Below are 18354 nucleotides of genomic sequence, written 5' to 3'. Positions count from 1 at the left end.
GCCACTCTTTGGCATCCCTGGGTGTGATTTACTGTCAAAAATGGCATCTCCCGCGCTTCCCCTTCTTCTCCGCTGGCACAAAATGGCGTCTCCCGCGCTTTCCTTCCTTCCCGCGCTCGCCCTTCTCCGCTGCAGCTTCTAAAAATGGCGTCTCCCACGCTCTTCCTTCTTCTCCGCGGCTCAATGGCGTCTCCCGCGCTCTCCCTTCTTCTCCCCGTGGACACTGTTCAGCCCTTGAGCCCTGGCTGTGCTCTGCGCGTTCTTTTTTTTTTTCCGACGCCGCTCGATCCTGAACCTGGCTGTTGCTTTACCCTCTCTCTCTCCGGTTTGTTTTTTTTTCTCTCGACGCCGCTCGGTTTTCAACCCCCGGCTGCGCCCTGTGCTCTTCACCCTCTGTCTTACCCCGTCGACGCTGCTCGGCTTTCTCTCTGCCGTCGGTCAGCTCCAGCCGCCGCTGTCCGGGAAGGGTCTGCGCTGGACCTGTCGTCAGTCTCTTGCTGATCGTCATGGCTGGGGAACCAAGCCCGGCTCTCCACAGCCTCCCCTGCGATGTTCACTCTCTGCCGGACGACTGGGCGGTTGCTCATGGTCGACGCCCGTGTTCCTGGCCTCGACTTTCTTACACCGCCCTCCCGGAGCGAATCCTCGAAGGGAAATGCAGAGTTGCGGGTAGATTCGAATCGACACTCGTCGCCACTGTTAGATCCGTGATTCTGAGAGTATGATGTTTTTCAATAACCACACGGATGCTGTAACTTAACAATAAACAGGTATTTACTGGAGGAGGGTAGTCTCAAGACTGGGGGTACAGAGGCATGCGCAAGGCTTATATACAGGTGTGGTCACTGCAGGTACTACAGTATATAGGAGCTGTAAAAGTAGTTCTGTCTTAAAGGTACATACACCACAATAATTCCAAATGTGCACATTAAAAATGTATAAAAGTGTTCAGTAGCAATTACAGATGATTAAACATTTTAAAGTAAATGCATCAAATTAGCTTGCATTTTTTATTTATATTTGACAATGTATTAATTGTTCTGCAAAGTGCATAGCCTGAATCATTATCAAATCACACTCTTTTCAAATCACAGAATCACAGACAGAATCACAGAAACCCCACAGTGCAGATAGAGGCCATTTCAGCCCATATTGATATTTAATATTACAAATCAAACAATACATTCCATTTGATTGAGTTTTTCCGAACTTATTGCTTGGTGAGGAAGAGTTAATTTTTTTATCTAGTATTTATCTCTTACACACTGTCAGAATAACAGCAGAACGTTTTGTTTGTCTTGGGCTACCTCTCCCTCATCATCTGTTTGACCTTCATCAGCCCCTCCTGTCAGAGAATCGAGCATAAACTGAGAATGAACAGCATCCCTAGGAGAAATTGAAAGAGAAGGAAGTGTAAAACACAACTGTTCTAGTGAAATAAACATGAATCATCCCCAGTCACTTCTTCACTGGTAGGCAGTGTAGCTGAGAAGTTCAAACTGAAATAGAAATATATAGCCTCAAAGCACAATACAGCGTGTAATGCATTATACATGATTATATGCATGCAATGCACAAAAACCATGAATTGGTTTTATTGTCTACCAAAGTGAACATGCAGGTGAACATTGAGATTAATTACAACTCTCATTTAATGTAAAAGGGTTCCACTATAACTAGGGAATAAAACAAAATCAGAGGAATGTCTGTTTCAGAAACCTTTCAACCAGTTTTCCATGAATTGCATTTACCATGAACTAAGGATTGCCCCATTTAGGCACATTTTATATATGCTCATCAAAAGTGTCAACTTAGCATAGGGGGACTGTTCCTAAATGTAACTCCTATTAGCAGATAGGTCTTCTACAACTATAACAATCGTAACAAATTTCAATTATACAACATCTTTAATATAGAAAAACATCCCAAGGCACTTAACAGAGAGAAACAATAAAATTGATAACAACAGAAAACGCTGGAAAAACTGAGCAGGCCAGAATAAAATCGATAGAAGTTTTTTATGCATTACGTGCAAATAATTATGCATAATGCAGTACATGCTATATTGTGCTGAGGTTGAAAACAGCTGGTGAAAAATTACACATACAAACATAGAAGATAGGAACAGGAGTAGGCCATTCGGCTCCTCGAGCCTGCTCCGCCATTCAATGAGATCATGGCTGATCATCCAAACTCAGTACCCTGTCCCTGCCTTCTCCCCATATCCCTTGATCCCTTTAGCATTAAGAAATATATCTAACTCCTTCTTGAATATATTTAATGAACTGGCCTCAACTGCCTTCTGTGGTAGAGAATTCCACAGGTTCACCACTCTCTGGGTGAAGAAATTCCTCCTCGTCTCTGTCCTAAATGGCTTACCCCTTATTCTTAGACTGTGACCCCTGGTTCTGGACTCCCCAGTCATCGGGAACATCCTTCCTGTGTCTAGTCCTGTTAGAATTTTATAAGTTGCAATGAGATCCCCTCTCATTCTTCTAAACTCCAGCGAGAAAAAGCCCAATCGACCCAATCTCTCCTCATACATCATTCCTGCCATCCCAGGCATCAGTCTGGTGAATCTTCGCTGCACTCCCTCCATGGCAAAAACATCCGTCCTCAGATAAGGCAACCAAAACTGCACACAATACGCAAGATGTGGTCTCACCAAGGCCCTGTACAACTGCAACAAGACATCCTTGTTCCTGTACTCAAACCCTCTCGCTACGAAGGTCAACATACCATTTGCCTTCTTAACCGCCTGCTGCACCTGCATGCTTACCTTCAGCGACCGGTGCACAAGGACACCCAGATCTCGTTGCACTTCCCCTTCTCCCAATCTATTGCCATCCAGATAATAAACTGCCTTCCTGTTTTTGCCACCTAAGTGGATAACCTCGCATTTATCCACATTATACTGCATCTGCCATGCATCTGCCCAATCATCCAACCTGTCCAAATCATACTGGAGTTTCTCGGCATCCTCCTCACAGCACACACACCCACCCAGCTTTGTGTCGTCTGCAAATTTGGAGATATTACATCTAGTTCCCTTGTCTAGATCATTAATATATATTGTGAATAGCTAGGGTCCTAGCACCAATCCCTACGGTACCCCACTAGTCACTGCCTGCCACTTGGAAAAAGACCCGTTTATTCCAACTCTTTGCTTCCTGTCTGCCAACCAGTTCTCTATCCAAGTCACGACCTTGCACCCAATCCCATGTGCCTTAACTTTACACGCTAATCTCTTATGCGGAACCTTATCGAAAGCCTTCTGAAAGTCCAAATACACCACATCCACTGGTTCTCCCTTATCTATTCTACCAGTTGCATCCTCAAAAAATTCCAGATTAGTCAAGCACGATTTACCTTTTGTAAATCCATGTTGACTTTGTCCGATCCTGTCACTGTTTTCCAAGTGATCTGCTATTACATCTTTTATAATGGACTCTAGCATTTTCCCCACTACCGATGTCAGGCTTACCAGTCTATAATTCCCCATTTTCTCTCTACCACCTTTTCTGAATAGTGGGGTAGCATTAGCTACCCTCCAATCCATGGGAACTGTTCCAAAATTCTATAGATTCTGGAAGATGACCAGCAATGCATCTACTATTTCTAGGGCCACTTCCTTAAGTACCCTAGGATGTAGATTATCAAGCCCTGGCGATTTATCGGCCTTCAATCCCGTCTATTTACTGAACACCATTTCCCTACAAATACTGATTTCATTCAGTACCTCCCTCTCATTAGACCCTATGTTCCCTGGCATCTCTGGGAGGTTATTTGTGTCCTCCTTTGTGAAGACAGAACCAAAGTATGTATTTAATTGGACTGCCATTTCTTTGCTCCCCATTATAAATTCCCTTGATTCTGACTGCAAGGGACCTACGCTTGACTTCACCAATCTTTTTCTCTTCACATATCTATGGAAGCTTTTGTAGTGTCCGTGTGTAGATAAAGACACTGAAGACAGGAGTTGGTTCATAGATATTTACTAAGCAAGTCTGGGGGGGGTTCTAAAGGATATACACAATACACAGGCTTATATAGCCCAAGTGGCAATTACCGGCATTGCGCACACCTGGGGCTCTTAAAGGCACATACACCACAATTGCTTTTAAAGGCACATACACCACAATTCCTCCCCTTCTAGCTAACTAGTACATCATATTTTAAGTAATTATTAATTACATGTTATATGCAAAATAATATACATTGCTGTATTAATTAATTATAAGTTAGTCTCTCAGGAGGCTTCCTGACTCGGTCCGGATAACGCCTCGGGGGTGTAGTAGTTTCTGGTGGTGTAGTAGGTTCTTCTGGTAAGGCTGATTCGGCTTGAAGGCCAGTGTCGGGTTCATCGGGTTCCACTATCACCGGATCGGAGGTAGATATGGGTATCTCTACTTCATCGTTAGATGTATAGCGTGGTGGTGTAGGTTGTCCCTTTTCGGATGACTTGATGATTTGGTCAGCATGGCGCCTTATTATGCTTTCTCCGATGTCCACGGTATACATCAGTGGTCCTAGTCGTGTGCAGATAGTTCCAGGCTGCCATTTCTCGGTACGGTAGTCCCGGGCCAAAACCGGTTGGCCTATCTGGAAGGCCCTAGTTGGCCTTTCATTCATGCCCTGAAACTGCCGGTTCTCCACGTCCCTTCGGATGTTGGGCTTGACCAAATCCAGCCGGCATCTTAGGTTTCTATTGTAGAACATCATGGCGGGAGTTTGGTTTGTAACCATATGTGTTGCATTCCTATATGCAAATAAGAAGTTATCCACCTTGTGCTGAAGTTTTATGTTTTCATTACCCATGGCCTTTATGGCCTTCTTAAAGGTCTGGACAAACCTTTCAGCCAATCCATTGGTGGCGGGATGGTATGGGGCGGACGTGTAGTGCTTTACCCCATTGTTCTTTAAAAACTTTCTGAATTCTTCGGACACAAATTGCGGTCCATTATCAGAACATATCTGTTCCGGCAGCCCATTCCTGGCAAATATGGTCCTTAATACTGTGATGGTTTTTTCCGTGGTGGTGGAGGACATCTTTATTACCTCCGGCCACTTGGAGTGTGCATCAACCGCGATTAAGAACATTGAGTCCATAAATGGACCAGCAAAGTCGATGTGCACCCTTTGCCAGGGAGATGAGGGCCACTCCCATGGATGTAGAGGGGCCTGTGGCGGAGCATTTTGGACCTTCTGGCATCCTAGGCAGCTCTTGGTCATGTCTTCGATATCTCCATCGATACCTGGCCACCATACAAACGCCCTAGCTAGGTTCTTCATTTTCACTCCACCCAGATGCCCCTCGTGAAGCTCCTTTAGCACTTTATCCTGGAGTTTGGGTGGAATCACCACTCTGGATCCACACATCAAGGTTCCTCGGCACACTGACAGCTGTTCTCTTCTTTGCGAGAATGCTGGCAACAGTGGTTCGCCATGTGCTGGCCATCCCTTCATTGTTAAATCGTAGACCCGTGAGAGAGTAGGGTCATTTCTGGTCTCCCTTTCAATGGCAGAATTTGTCACCGGTAGACATTCCACTATGGTAGAGTGGAATATCTCTACTGGGTCTACTGTAAGTGCCTCTTCTATCGTTGGCAACGGCAGGCGCGATAAACCGTCAGCATTCCCATGCTGTTTTGACCCTTTGTATTCAATGTTGTATTGGTGTGCCCCTAGAAAAAAGGGACCACCTCTGTAGTCTTTGTGCCGTCATAATGGGGACACCTTTCTTAGGGTTGAATATGGAGATGAGGGGTTGATGGTCAGTCAGCAAGGTAAATTTTTGTCCGTGTAGGTAATGGTTGAATTTCTTCACTCCCCATACCAGGCTGAGTGCTTCCCTGTCTATCTGGGAATAGTTATGCTCAGCTGAGTTCAATGAGCGTGACGCAAAAGCTATCAGCCGTTCCGAGCCATCAGGGAATCTATGGGACAATACCGCTCCTATGCCGTAAGGGGATGCATCGCACGCTAGTCTGATTGGTAGTGATGGGTTGTAATGAGCCAAAACTTTCTCGGATGTGATTAAGTCTTTACATTTATGGAAGGCACGTTTACAGTCTTCGTTCCATTTCCAAATCACTCCTGTGTGTAGAAGATCATTAAGAGGGTGTAGAATAGTTGATAAGTTCGGTAAAAATTTATGATAGTAATTTATTAATCCCAGGAATGACCTCAATTGTGAAACATTTTCAGCTGCTGGGGCTTTTATAACTGCTTCAATTTTTTCAGGTGACTTATGCAACCCTTCCTTATTAATTATGTGGCCACAATATGATATCTGATTTTGGAAAAATTCGCACTTGGGGCGATTTGCTCATAGGCCTCGTTCTTTCAGCCTAGTGAGCACCTGCTCCAAATTGGCAAGGTGCTCGTTGTCGTTTTCTCCTGTTATTAGGATGTCGTCTAGGTAACACTGAGTCCCCGGAATCCCTTGCAGGACTTGCTCCATAGCTCTTTGCCAGATAGCTGGAGCTGATGCTACTCCAAAAACCAGTCGATTGTACTGGTACAGGCCTTTGTGTGTGTTTATTGTGAGATACTTTTTAGAGGTCTCCTCAACCTCCATCTGTAGATATGCCTGTGCCAAGTCAATTTTTGTGAAACGTTTTCCTCCGGATAGTGAGGCGAAAATATCTTCTATCCTCGGAAGAGGATACTGTACCGTGTGAAGGACCGGGTTTACAGTCACCTTAAAGTCCCCACAGATGCGAATTTTTCTCTGTTCCTCAGAGTTATTTTTCAATGCTTTTTTCATGACTGGAACGATGGGTGTTGCCCATTCGCTCCAATCTATTTTGGATAATACGCCTGCCTTTTCCAAATTCTCCAGCTCTGCCTCGACTGCCGGACGTATTGCGTATGGCACCGGTCTTGCCTTAAAAATTTTTGGAATTGCTGCATCTTCCACTTTTATTGAGGCGGTGATGCTTTTCAAGGTTCCTAGTTCCTCTTGAAACACTTCTTTGGCGTTGGCCAAGATGTCTTTTAATCGTTCAGGTATGATGTCATCATTGTTTTTTTCCTTACTGGTCACCGTCAGTGCCTGAATGGAGTGCCAGTCTAAACGTATCTTCCTTATCCATTCACGTCCCAACAACGGTGGACCACCATCTTGTAGAATGTATAAATACAACTTTTGTATTTCTTTGCCGTTGTATACCACAGGCACCTTTATTTTTCCTTTGGGGTATACTTTCTGCCCCGTATATGTTTTTAAGATAATGGATGTGTCTTTTAGAGGCATATGCGAAAATAGCCTCTCGTAATCTCGTCGATTTATTACGGTTAGAGCTGATCCTGTATCTAGCTCCATTTTAACTGGGGACCCTGCTATTATGAGGGTAACCCAAATGGTCTGGTAATCTTCATTGGCAATTACATTATGTAATTTGAGAGAGCTTAGTCTCTTGTTCCCGGAGTCGCTATCGCTCTTCTGGTCTTTGGAGCTACTGTCCGTCATCATTTGTACCTTTCTGTGCTTTTCCTTATTGATTCTTTTCCCATTAGTGGATTTTTTATTTTCAGATCGGCATACACGTGGAATGTGTCCCATCTTTCCGCATCGCCTGCATGCTTTTTCTTTGAACCAGCAATCCCTCTGGTCATGGTTGGATCTGCCGCAGCGATAACATCTTTCGAAACCCCGTGTCATTTCATGGGTGCCGAAGTCCTGTGGCCTTTGCTGTATCTTTGCCGCTCCTATTGCACTGAAAGCCTTGTCCAGTGTTAAATCTTTTCCAGAAGATACCTTTTTTTGTGTTTCTACACTTAGGGGATCGCAGATGAATTTGTCTTGCAGAGAATCTGCCAGTCCTGCCTCGAATTGGCAGTGTAGGGTATCAACAATCTCCTCAAAATTCTTGTCCATCGGTTCGGCTGGAGTGATTAAGTTGCGTAACAGCTTGTATGTTTCTGCGCCCATTAGATCCAGAAGCACTGAAGCTTTTTTTTCATCTTCCATTCCATTTGCGGTGCAAAACACCTCCACTCTTTCTACATATGTGGTCCAATCCTCTATCTTGTTATCAAAAACATCAATATTGCCAAAGTTAGGCTCTGTTTCGTTATCAAAAGCATCAATATTGCCAGACTTAGGCATTTCAAAAAAAGATATGGCGCTTCCCGCCCTTTTTTTTTTTTCTCTCTGTAGCAACGATATGGCGCTTCCTGCGCTTTCCCGCCGCTGCTACCGATAACAATGCTGTTTTACTGTGGTTTCCGTTTATTCACTGTTGGAGACTCGTTCCCGACGGAGGTCTAAACGCTGACCTGCTTGCCGCGCCGGCCGTCTCCCGAGTGCACCCTCCCAGTCCGTTATTGCTTGCCTCCGATTTCGCTGCCTGTCTCAGCTGTAGAGCCCGCCGCTGGAGCCCCAGCCTGACGCCCAGGAAGGATTAGCGCAGTACCTGCCACCAGCTTGGCCAGCTGGTGAAACCACAGTTTCTATTACTTCCTTGAGTCTTCTGGACGCTGGAGGAATCGATGTCCTTGAGGTGCTGCCGAATTGCAGGTAAGTCCGTTTCCACCTCGTCGCCACTGTAGTGTCCGTGTGTAGATAAAGACACTGAAGACAGGAGTTGGTTCATAGGTATTTACTAAGCAAGTCTGGGGGGGGGGGTTCTAAAGGATATACACAATACACAGGCTTATATAGCCCAAGTGGCAATTACCGGCATTGTGCACACCTGGGGCTCTTAAAGGCACATACACCACAATTGCTTTTAAAGGCACATACACCACAATTTTTACAGTCAGTTTTTATGTTCCCTGAAAGCTTACTCTCATACTCTATTTTCCCCCTCTTAATTAATCCCTTTGTCCTCCTTTGCTGAATCCTAAGCTGCTCCCAATCCTCAGGTTTACTGCTTTTCCTGGCCAATTTATATGTCCTCTGCTTGGATCTTATGCTATCCCTAATTTCCCTTGTTAGCCACGGTTGAGTCACCTTTTTTGTTTCATTTTTATGCCAAACAGGGATGAACAAATTCTGTAGTTCATCCATGCAATCTTTAAAGTCCCGCATAAGAGATTAGCGTGTAAAGTTAAGGCACATGGGATTGGCGGCAAGGTATTGACTTGGATAGAGAACTGGTTGCCATTGCCTATCCACCGTCAACCCTTTGAGTAACATTCCCCAATCAATCCTACCTAACTCGCGCCTCATACCATCGTAGTCTCCTTTATTTAAATTCAGGGCCCTAGCCTCTGAGTCAACTACTTCACTCTCCATCTTAAATGAAGAATTATATCATATTATGATCGCTCCGACCCAAGGGGCCTCGCACAACAAGATTGCTAATTATTCCTTTCTCATTACATAATACCCAGTCTAAGATGGCCTGATCTCTAGTTGCTTCCTCGACATATTGGTCCAGGAAACCATCCCGTATACATTGGGCTAACCAAATTAGTAACAATACTGTGGAGGAGGAATTCCTGGAGTGTTTAAGTAGTCGACTCAGAGACGATGGTCCTAAATTTAAATAAAGGAAACTACGATGGTCTGAGGCGCGAGTTGGGTAGGATTGATTGGGGAATGTCACTCAAAGGGTTGACGGTGGATAGGCAATGGCAAACATTCAAAGACCGCATGGATAAACTACAGAATTTGTTCATCCCAATTTGGCATAGAAATAAAACAAAAAAGGTGACTCAACCGTGGCTAACAAGGGAAATTAGGGATAGCATAAGATCCAAGGAGAGGACATATAAATTGGCCAGAAAAAGCAGTAAACCTGAGGATTGGGAGCAGTTTAGAATTCAACAAAGGAAGACAAAGGGATTAATTAAGAAAGGGAAAATAGAATAGGAGAGTAAGCTTTCAGGGAACATAAAAACTGACTGTAAAAGCTTCTATAGATATGTGAAGAGAAAAAGATTGGTGAAGTCAAGCATAGGTCCCTTGCAGTCAGAATCAGGGGAATATATAATGGGAACAAAGAAATGGCAGACCAATTAAATACATACTTTGGTTCTGTCTTCACAAAGGAGGACACAAATAACCTCCCAGAGATGTCGGGGAACATAGGGTCTAATGAGGGGGAGGAACTGAAAGAAATCAGTATTTGTAGGGAAATGGTGTTAGGGAAAATGATGGGATTGAAAGCCGATAAATCCCCAGGGCCTGATAATCTACATCCTAGGGTACTTAAGGAAGTGGCCCTAGAAATAGTTGATGCTTTGCTGATCATCTTCCAGCATTCGATGGAATCTGGAACAGTACCCATGGATTGGAGGGTAGCTCATGTTATCCCATTATTCAAAAAAGGTGGTAGAGAGAATACAGGGAATTACAGACCGGTAAGCCTGACATCGGTCGTGGGGAAAATGCTAGAGTCCATTATAAAAGATGTAATAGCAGAGCACTTGGAAAACAGTGACAGGATCGGACAAAGTCAACATGGATTTACAAAAGGTAAATCGTGCTCGACTAATCTACTGGAACTTTTTGAGGATGTAACTGGTAAAATAGATAAGGGAGAACCAGTGAATGTGGTGTATTTGGACTTTCAGAAGGCTTTCGATAAGGTCCCGCATAAGAGATTAACGTGTAAAGTTAAGGCACATGGGTTTGGGGGCAAGGTATTGACTTGGATAGAGAACTGGTTGGCAGACAGAAAGCAAAGAGTTGGAATAAACGGGTCTTTTTCCAAGTGGCAGGCAGTGACTAGTGGGGTACCGCAGGGATCGGTCCTTGGACCCCAGCTATTCACAATATATATTAATGATCTAGACAAGGGAACTAGATGTAATATCTCCAAATTTGCAGATGACACAAAGCTGGGTGGGCGTGTGTGCTGTGAGGAGGATGCCGAGAAACTCCAGGATGATTTGGACAGGTTGGGTGATTGGGCAAAAGCATGGCAGATGCAATATAATGTGGATAAATGTGAGGTTATCCACTTTGGTTGCAAAAACAGGAAGGCAGATTATTATCTGAATGGCAATAGATTGGGAGAAGGGGAAGTGCAACGAGACCTGGGTGTCCTTGTGCACCAGTCGCTGAAGGTAAGCATGCAGGTGCAGCAGGCGGTTAAGCAGGCAAATGGCATGTTGGCCTTCGTAGCAAGAGGGTTTGAGTACAGGAACAAGGATGTCTTGCTGCAGTTATACAGGGCCTTGGTGAGACCACATCTTGCGTATTGTGTGCAGTTTTGGTCGCCTTATCTGAGGAAGGATGTTCTTGCCATGGAAGGAGTTCAGCGAAGATTCACCAGGCTGATACCTGGGATGGCAGGAATGACGTTTGAGGAGAGATTGGGTCGATTGGGCTTGTACTCGCTGGAATTTAGAAGAATGAGAGGGGATCTCATTGAAACTTATAAAATTCTGACAGGACTGGACAGACTAGATGCAGGAAGGATGTTCCCGATGGTCGGGGAGTCCAGAACCAGGGGGTCACAGTTTAAGGATAAGGGGTAGGCTATTTAGGACAGAAATGAGGAGGAATTTTTTCACCCAGAGAGTGGTGAACCTATGGAATTCTCTACCACAGAAGGCAGTAGAGGCCAATACATTAAATATATTCAAGAAGGAGTTGGATATATTTCTTAAGGGCTATGGGGAGAAAGCAGGGACCGGGTACTGAATTTGGATGAACAGCCATGATCGCATTGAATGGCGGAGCAGGCTCGAGGGGCCGAATGGCCTACTCTTGCTCCTATCTTCTATGTTTCTATGTTTCCAGGAATTCCTCCTCCACAGTATTGTTACTAATTTGGTTAGTCCAACCTGTATGTAGATGAATAAAGTCACCCATGATAACTGCTGCGCCCTAATTACACGCGTCTCTAATTTCCCGTTTAATGCCATCCCCAACCTCCACATTACTGTTTGGGGGTCTGTATACAACTCCCACTAACGTTTTCTGCCCCTTGGTATTTCTCAGCTCTACCCATACAGATTCCACATCATCAGAGCTAATATCCTTCCTTACAATTGTGTTAATCTCCTCTTTAACCAGCAATGCTACCCCACCGCCTTTTCCTTTTTGCCTGTCTTTCCTGAATATTGAATACCCTTGGATGTTGAGTTCCCAGCCTTGGTCACCCTGGAGCCATGTTTCCGTAATCCCAATCATATCATATCCGTTTACCTCTATTTGCGCAGCTAATTCATCCACCTTATTACGAATTCTCCTCGCATTAAGATGCAAAGCCTTCAGGCTTGGTTTTTTTTAAACACTTAGACCTTTTAGAATTATTATTTGCTGTGGTCATGTTTGATTTAAACCCTTGATTTCTCTGACTGCCACTTTTGCTTTTCTCCTGCCAGTCTTTTGCTTCTATCCTTGTTTCCCTTTCCTCTGTCTCCCTGCACAGGTTCCCAACCCCCTGCCATTTTAGTTTAAACCCTCCCCCATAGCACTAGCAAACACTCCCCCTAGGACATTAGTCCCGGTCCTGCCCAGGTGCAAACCGTCCAGTTTGTATTGGTCCCACCTCCCCCAGAACTGGTGCCAATGTCCCAGGAATTTGAATCCCTCCCCATTGCACCATTCCTCTAGCCACGTATTCATCTGAAATATCCTTCTATTTCCACTCTGACTAGCACGTGGCACTGGTAGCAATCCTGAGATTACTACCTTCGAGGTCCTATTTTTTAATTTACCTCCTAACTCCCTATATTCAGCTTTTAGGACCTCATCCCGGTTTTTACCTATATCGTTGGTACCACGACAACTGGCTGTTCACCCTCCCCTTCCAAAATGCTCTGCAGCCGTTCCGAGACATCCTTGACTCTTGCACCAGGGAGGCAACATACCATCCTGGAGTCTAGTTTGCGGCCGCAGAAACGCCTATCTATTCCCCTTACAATAGAATCCCCGTGAGTTCCATCAGCATATATAGCTAATCCCATGGCTTCAGATGATGACATCAAGGAAGGAATTTTTTAATGAACAAAGTTGACAACAGGAAGTGCGCACAGATACAATATTGGTCTGTAATTTGCGGTCAGCAGTGAAACAAAGGTGTTCGCCACTAGCCCCGAAGTAAGCTTCTCAAAGATTTTGCAATCCCTGTGGCGTGAAGTTCGGCTTTTCCGACATGTAATTGAAATCAACGCAAGTTAATAGGGAATCCAATGCTGTAATCTCAGCAAGCTGTCTAAGCAGTCAATCAAAATGCAGAATTCTCAGAGACAGCAAACCAGGAAGTGAGCAAGCTCCTTTGATTTTAACTTTTTAAAAATGCTAGAGAGAGCAAAACAAAGATTGGAGCTCTCACATGGGGAAAAGGCAAACCTGAAATAAAGATGAACGAACTTAAAAATAACTCAATTTTTTTTAATTGCTTAAAAATTAAAATGATTAAAATGGATAAATTTAACACTCCACAGAATTAACATTAGTTTTTCAAGGCCATAACCTTTGTTTAGCAGTCAATACGCTGTTAAAACCCCAGTTACACCTAATCCATAAGGGTCTAACTTTTAATGGGGTATTTACTGCGGAAGAGCTGAAGATTTCATCAGTTTCCATGATTTGGCAGTTTACACAGATTGCCGTCTGTGGGGAGGGCACAGCGCAGCCAGTGTCAGAACGAACACATGCACGCACGCGTAGATTGCCGTGTGGAAATTGGCTGCCACTTTCTGTGCATTACAACAGTAACTGCAATTCAAAAAGAGCTTGGGGATATCCTGAAAGGCACTACATAAATACAATTTATTTTCCTTTCTGGATCACTCAACCTAAACTGAATCCGACACTTAGGCCTAGAAATTCAGTATAGCCGTGTTTGGGGCGCTAGTCCTGGCGATGCGCAAAGTTTAGCGCCAGGCGCAATTTAGCGCCACCTAGCGCGATATTGGGTTGCAACGCCCCTAAAGGTGATTGCGGCGCTAAATCAGGCGCTGCACGCTACGCTTAAGGCGCTAACCAGCGGCGCAACCCAATTTCGAGGCGGCGTGGCGCAGCGAGGGTGCTGTTAATAATCACTTTCCCTGAGACACACTGGCGCCGGCCAGCTCTTAAAGGGGCAGGTCAATTGGCATCACCAGACACACTCACTGCCTTGTAGGCCTTCAAAGCGGTGGGAGCCTACCTGTGGCACACCAGCCTAGCAAGACATGGAAAGGGTGAGGCAGAGGGCGGAATGCCTCACTGATGGGGCATTGAATGCTTTGGTTGGCGCAGTGGAATCAAGGCCAAGGAAGATGGTCGGAATGTGATTTATGTTTTGGACAGTCTCCCGGGTGTGAGAGTCAGTTATGTGTCAGTGTATTCGTTTTGCTTTCTGTTGCCATAGCTTTCTCATGTTTGAAGGAACCACATTTTGTGTAATGAAACACTTTCTTCATTTACAATGGCCATGCCTGCTATTTACATGCATCTTGCCCTTCACAGGCTTGGGGGTATCAGACCGGTTCCATTCCTGTTCTTGGAATGGCAGCAAGCATTCCGTGAGAGGGGCCTAGAAGCTACTTCTGATCAGCCTCTGACGCGCAGCCTGAGAAGAGCCGCTCGTGTAGAAGTTCAGGCCAGCAGGCATCTTCTCAGCCACCGACAGAGATGTCCTGCACCTTATCTGAGGCTGCAGATCTGGCTGAAGCAGCTGGCACAGCTCAGTCACCACCTCCTTTCTAAATCGCAGCCTTCTGACATGTTCATGTCGGAAAATTGCTGTCGGAAAACCCTGCCAGTGTAAGGTCTGCTGTGGCGACGTCTGCTGGCCCTCCTCCATCTGGCCATGCCCGCCCCCCTCTCCCAGCGTCTCAGTGCCCTTTCCAGATGATTCAGCAGCAGGACGTTCCCCTCCAATGCAGCCCCCATAATAAGTGCCCACAGGAAGGTTCCCCGTTTTCAAGGCTCACCAACAGCAAGGTGATGGTCAGAAGGCTGAAGATCGTCTGCCTGCACTGGCTCAGTGGTCAAATGGCTCTCAGTGTGCAGCTCAGCAACTCTTTGTAGCTCTCGAGGAAGTTGTGCTCCAAAAATGGCTGCCGCTTTTAAACCACACCAGTCCCCTTTAAATAATGCTCCTCCAGCCCGAGAGCGACTTGATAAGGTCCAGGTAAGCTGTCCCTATTAGCGCCAGGCGCTACGGAGGGGGGCGCCACTGAATTTCCGGTCCAGGGCGCCCAAAAGGCATTGCACACTCAAATGATGTCATAATCAGCCTGCACCCATGAGCGGGCGATAAGATTTAGCGCCGGCGCTAAATGCATGCTCAATATGGGGCGAGGCGCTAGGCGCCCTGCGCTAGCCCGGAAATTGGCTAGCGCCCTGCTTCTCGGCCTCTTTAGGTGTTAATCGGTGGCGCTAACAACCGAATTTCTCCCCCTTAGAGTTTTAATGCTTACTTTTAGAATGTGCTGTACCATAAAGCCAAGAGGAACAAAATAATATTTCTCCTATTTCAACCTATTTGAAGATATTGTTGGAAAACTTTAAACAAAAAACGATGGAACACAACTTTGAGAAATTATTGACTTGCTTCTTTCTGACCTTTGCAGCCTGACTGGAGTACCCTTTTCAAGCGAATCCCCAGTAGAGATTGACAGCTCAGAAGCAGACGCCAAGTCGTGCCTTCTTCTATTACTGCCTATAGTAGCAAAGAATGTTTATTAATGCATTTAAAATAATTTCAAAAAGATTATAAACATTAGTGATGCACAACATACATTATTTCTAATATAAAAACAAAAAGTGCTGGAAATACTCAGCAGGCAGCATCTGTGGTGAGAGAAACAGAGTTTACCTTTCAGGGCGATGATGCTTTTGCAGTATTTTGCTTTTGTATACATTATTTCTACATTATTCATTTTGCTAAAAAAAAGTATTCATTCATAGACAGATGGATGAAACCATGAATTTATTTTCATTTATATATTCTAACATTGTACTTGAACTATTACAAATAGGTTTATGTAGTCAAGGTTTAGAGCTAAAACAAATTTTGAAAATATTTTAATTTAAATGTTTTAACATTTTTGGAGAAGCTTTATGCACATTTCAATCCATCCTTCAGAATCACTCCTCCAAATATTGAATATGTCATCTTTAGCATTCCTCATGTTCCATTCAAGTCATCTTACACATACCACAGATAAGTTCAGCAAACCAGTAAAGAAATAAATGAAGGAATCCTCTACCTCCAGGTATTTTTCATTCACATTACATAACTGCCCTTTTAGGTGCCCTTCATTTACTCAAGTGGGCCCCTGTGACTATCCTGTGTTATTTTTAAGCTGGTAGATACCAAGCAATACAAGGTCAAGGAGGAAATCTGGAATTAAATTCTACTCATTGTCTCCTTTTTAAAAAAAAATCCAAAACAAAGATGGTAAAACAGAACTTCAAAAATAAAACATTCAGCAAAATTCTTAAATAAATCACAAGTTCAAAACAATCTTGAGCTATGATGTTGTTATGATCCGGAATGCACTGCCTGAAAAGCTGGTGGAAGCAGATTCAATAGTAACTTTCACAAGGGCATTGGATTTATACTTGAAAAGGAAAAACCTGCAGGGCTATGGGGAAAGAGCAGGGGAGTGGGACTAATTGGACAGTTCTTACAAAGAGCCGGCATTGGCATGATTTTTTTTTTTTTTTGTTTGTTTTTGTGGGATGTGGGCGTCGCTAGTAAGGCCAGCATTTATTGCCCATCCCTAGTTGCCCTTGAGAAGGCGGTGGTGATGGGCTGAATGGCCTCCTTCTGTGCTGTATGACTCTATGAATAGCCTTTGGCCTAGAAATTCGGTGGAGCCCCAAACGGGGCGCCAAGCTCGCCTGGGCACCGGAATTACTGCTGCGAACGGAGCCGTTGCGCCCGCCGGAAATTCAGTTTGAGTGCCCCAAGAGGGACGCGGGGCGCTGCTCGAGGCGCCCTGTGTCCCTCTTGGGGCACTGAAACTGAATATCGCAGCGCAACGTGCCGCAGCGCCACACGCTGCGGCACTGCAGGCCTTCCTCCCCTTCTTAAGGGGGAGGGGCCTGCATCAGTGCGATGACTGATCGCGAGTGCTGGCAAAAGAGCCCGGCACCGAGGAGAAGTGCCGGGCTCTCGGGACACAGCCGGCACTACCTGGGGGGGGGGGGGGGGGGGGGGGGGGGGGAAATCAGGAGGCCGGGGACGGAGGTGCTGGCAGGTGGCTACCGAAAAAAATGGCCGCCCCGCACCTCCACCTTAATTTGCGCCACTACCGCCACAGGTAAGCCCCGTGAACCGGGCGCGATTTGCGACCGGCGTTACAGAGGCGGGCGCGACCAAATATCGCGATCGGGGCGGTAGCGAGGCGCTGCGCACACCGATGGCGTCATCGGTGGTGGCGCAGCGCTACAGGCTAACGTCGCCATTAGCGCCCCACTAAATATCGCGGGAGGCGTGGCCAATGGCGCTAAAGCCACTGAGTGCCCTCTTTAGGCACTAACTGGTGGCACAGCCCACCGAATTTCTAGGCCTTTATCTTTTAACACAACACAACTTAACTTGTTATAACTAGCATTTTCTGCCATGTAATGCGATACATCTAAGGATTTGTATATATTATTCAAAAAATCTAATCGTGAAACCTTCTTGGTTTTGGGCTTCCATTTGCGCAGCTGGATTCAAACCAATATTACAGTGTGGTAATCTAGTGGTTACAGTACTGGATTAGCAATCCAGAGGTCGCGAGTTCAAAGTCACACAATGGCAATTTGTGAAACTGAATTTAATAAATCTGCTAATTTGTGGCCTAGAACAGATAAATGAAAAGAAAGATTTTTGGACTTTTCAATGCCAGTTTTAAGGAAACTAAAATATTGACTAGAACCCTGGATTAATTACCTGCTAAAGGAGCTGAGTTTAGTTAAAAAAACTGTTAACTTGACTGCTCATTGTGGCATGTAAGTTGGCCACATTTGAAAATTTTTATTCAGCAGACTCTCTAGAAGGTTAAAGATAAGACAGCTGTAGGTCTTGAAAGTCTGTGAGAAGCTGTTGCAAACATCAGATGCTATAGCATCAGTCTGTGCAACCATGGGAGAGAGAGAATGTAAAGTTACTGAAAAAGCTTGTTTTGCACCAACCATTTTAGTAAGTTCGAGGAGACAGTCCACGAGACTGACCAGAGACAGTCCAGAAGAACACCACACAGGATATCGACGGAGATTTAACCTCTTAGTCTCCCAAAGCAGAAGAATTGGCCATTCCGAGTTTCTCATTGTACTACTGACTTAAAAGTTGTATGAATCTCTATCTGTAAAACTTTTTGTACTTTAATGTTAATAAAACCAATAGTTAGAAAAGTAATAAACTTCGGTTGATTCTTACCTCTGATTACCCTAAAGAGAGAAGAAAGTTAAAATAAATACTTTATAGAAAGCTGTGGGACTAGAGACGTGGATTCTGCCAA

General features: G+C 44.9%; 1 protein-coding gene across 5 annotated transcripts in view; it reads right to left on the bottom strand.

Moving 5' to 3' along the window:
- Positions 1 to 765: 765 nt before the first annotated feature.
- Positions 766 to 18354, bottom strand: part of zbbx (zinc finger, B-box domain containing) — a 198242-nt gene continuing 180653 nt past the window's right edge. Inside the window, exons 14-15 of one of the 5 annotated variants that reach the window (XM_085990388.1) lie at positions 15464 to 15560; positions 766 to 1386 (exon numbers count right to left, since the gene is read on the bottom strand). In XM_085990388.1, coding sequence (XP_085846514.1) covers positions 1269 to 1386; positions 15464 to 15560 — 215 coding nt within the window. In that variant the 3' untranslated portion in view covers positions 766 to 1268. The remainder of the gene's footprint in view (positions 1387 to 15463; positions 15561 to 18354) is intronic. The other 4 variants (XM_085990387.1, XM_085990384.1, XM_085990383.1 and 1 more) reach the window with 4 other exon arrangements.

This window comes from Somniosus microcephalus, chromosome 6 (assembly GCF_052327205.1).
Source record: "Somniosus microcephalus isolate GS21.2 chromosome 6, FLI_Smic_1.0, whole genome shotgun sequence".
Classification (NCBI taxonomy): Eukaryota; Metazoa; Chordata; class Chondrichthyes; order Squaliformes; family Somniosidae; genus Somniosus; species Somniosus microcephalus.
This window is presented reverse-complemented; position numbering and strand designations above follow the sequence as displayed.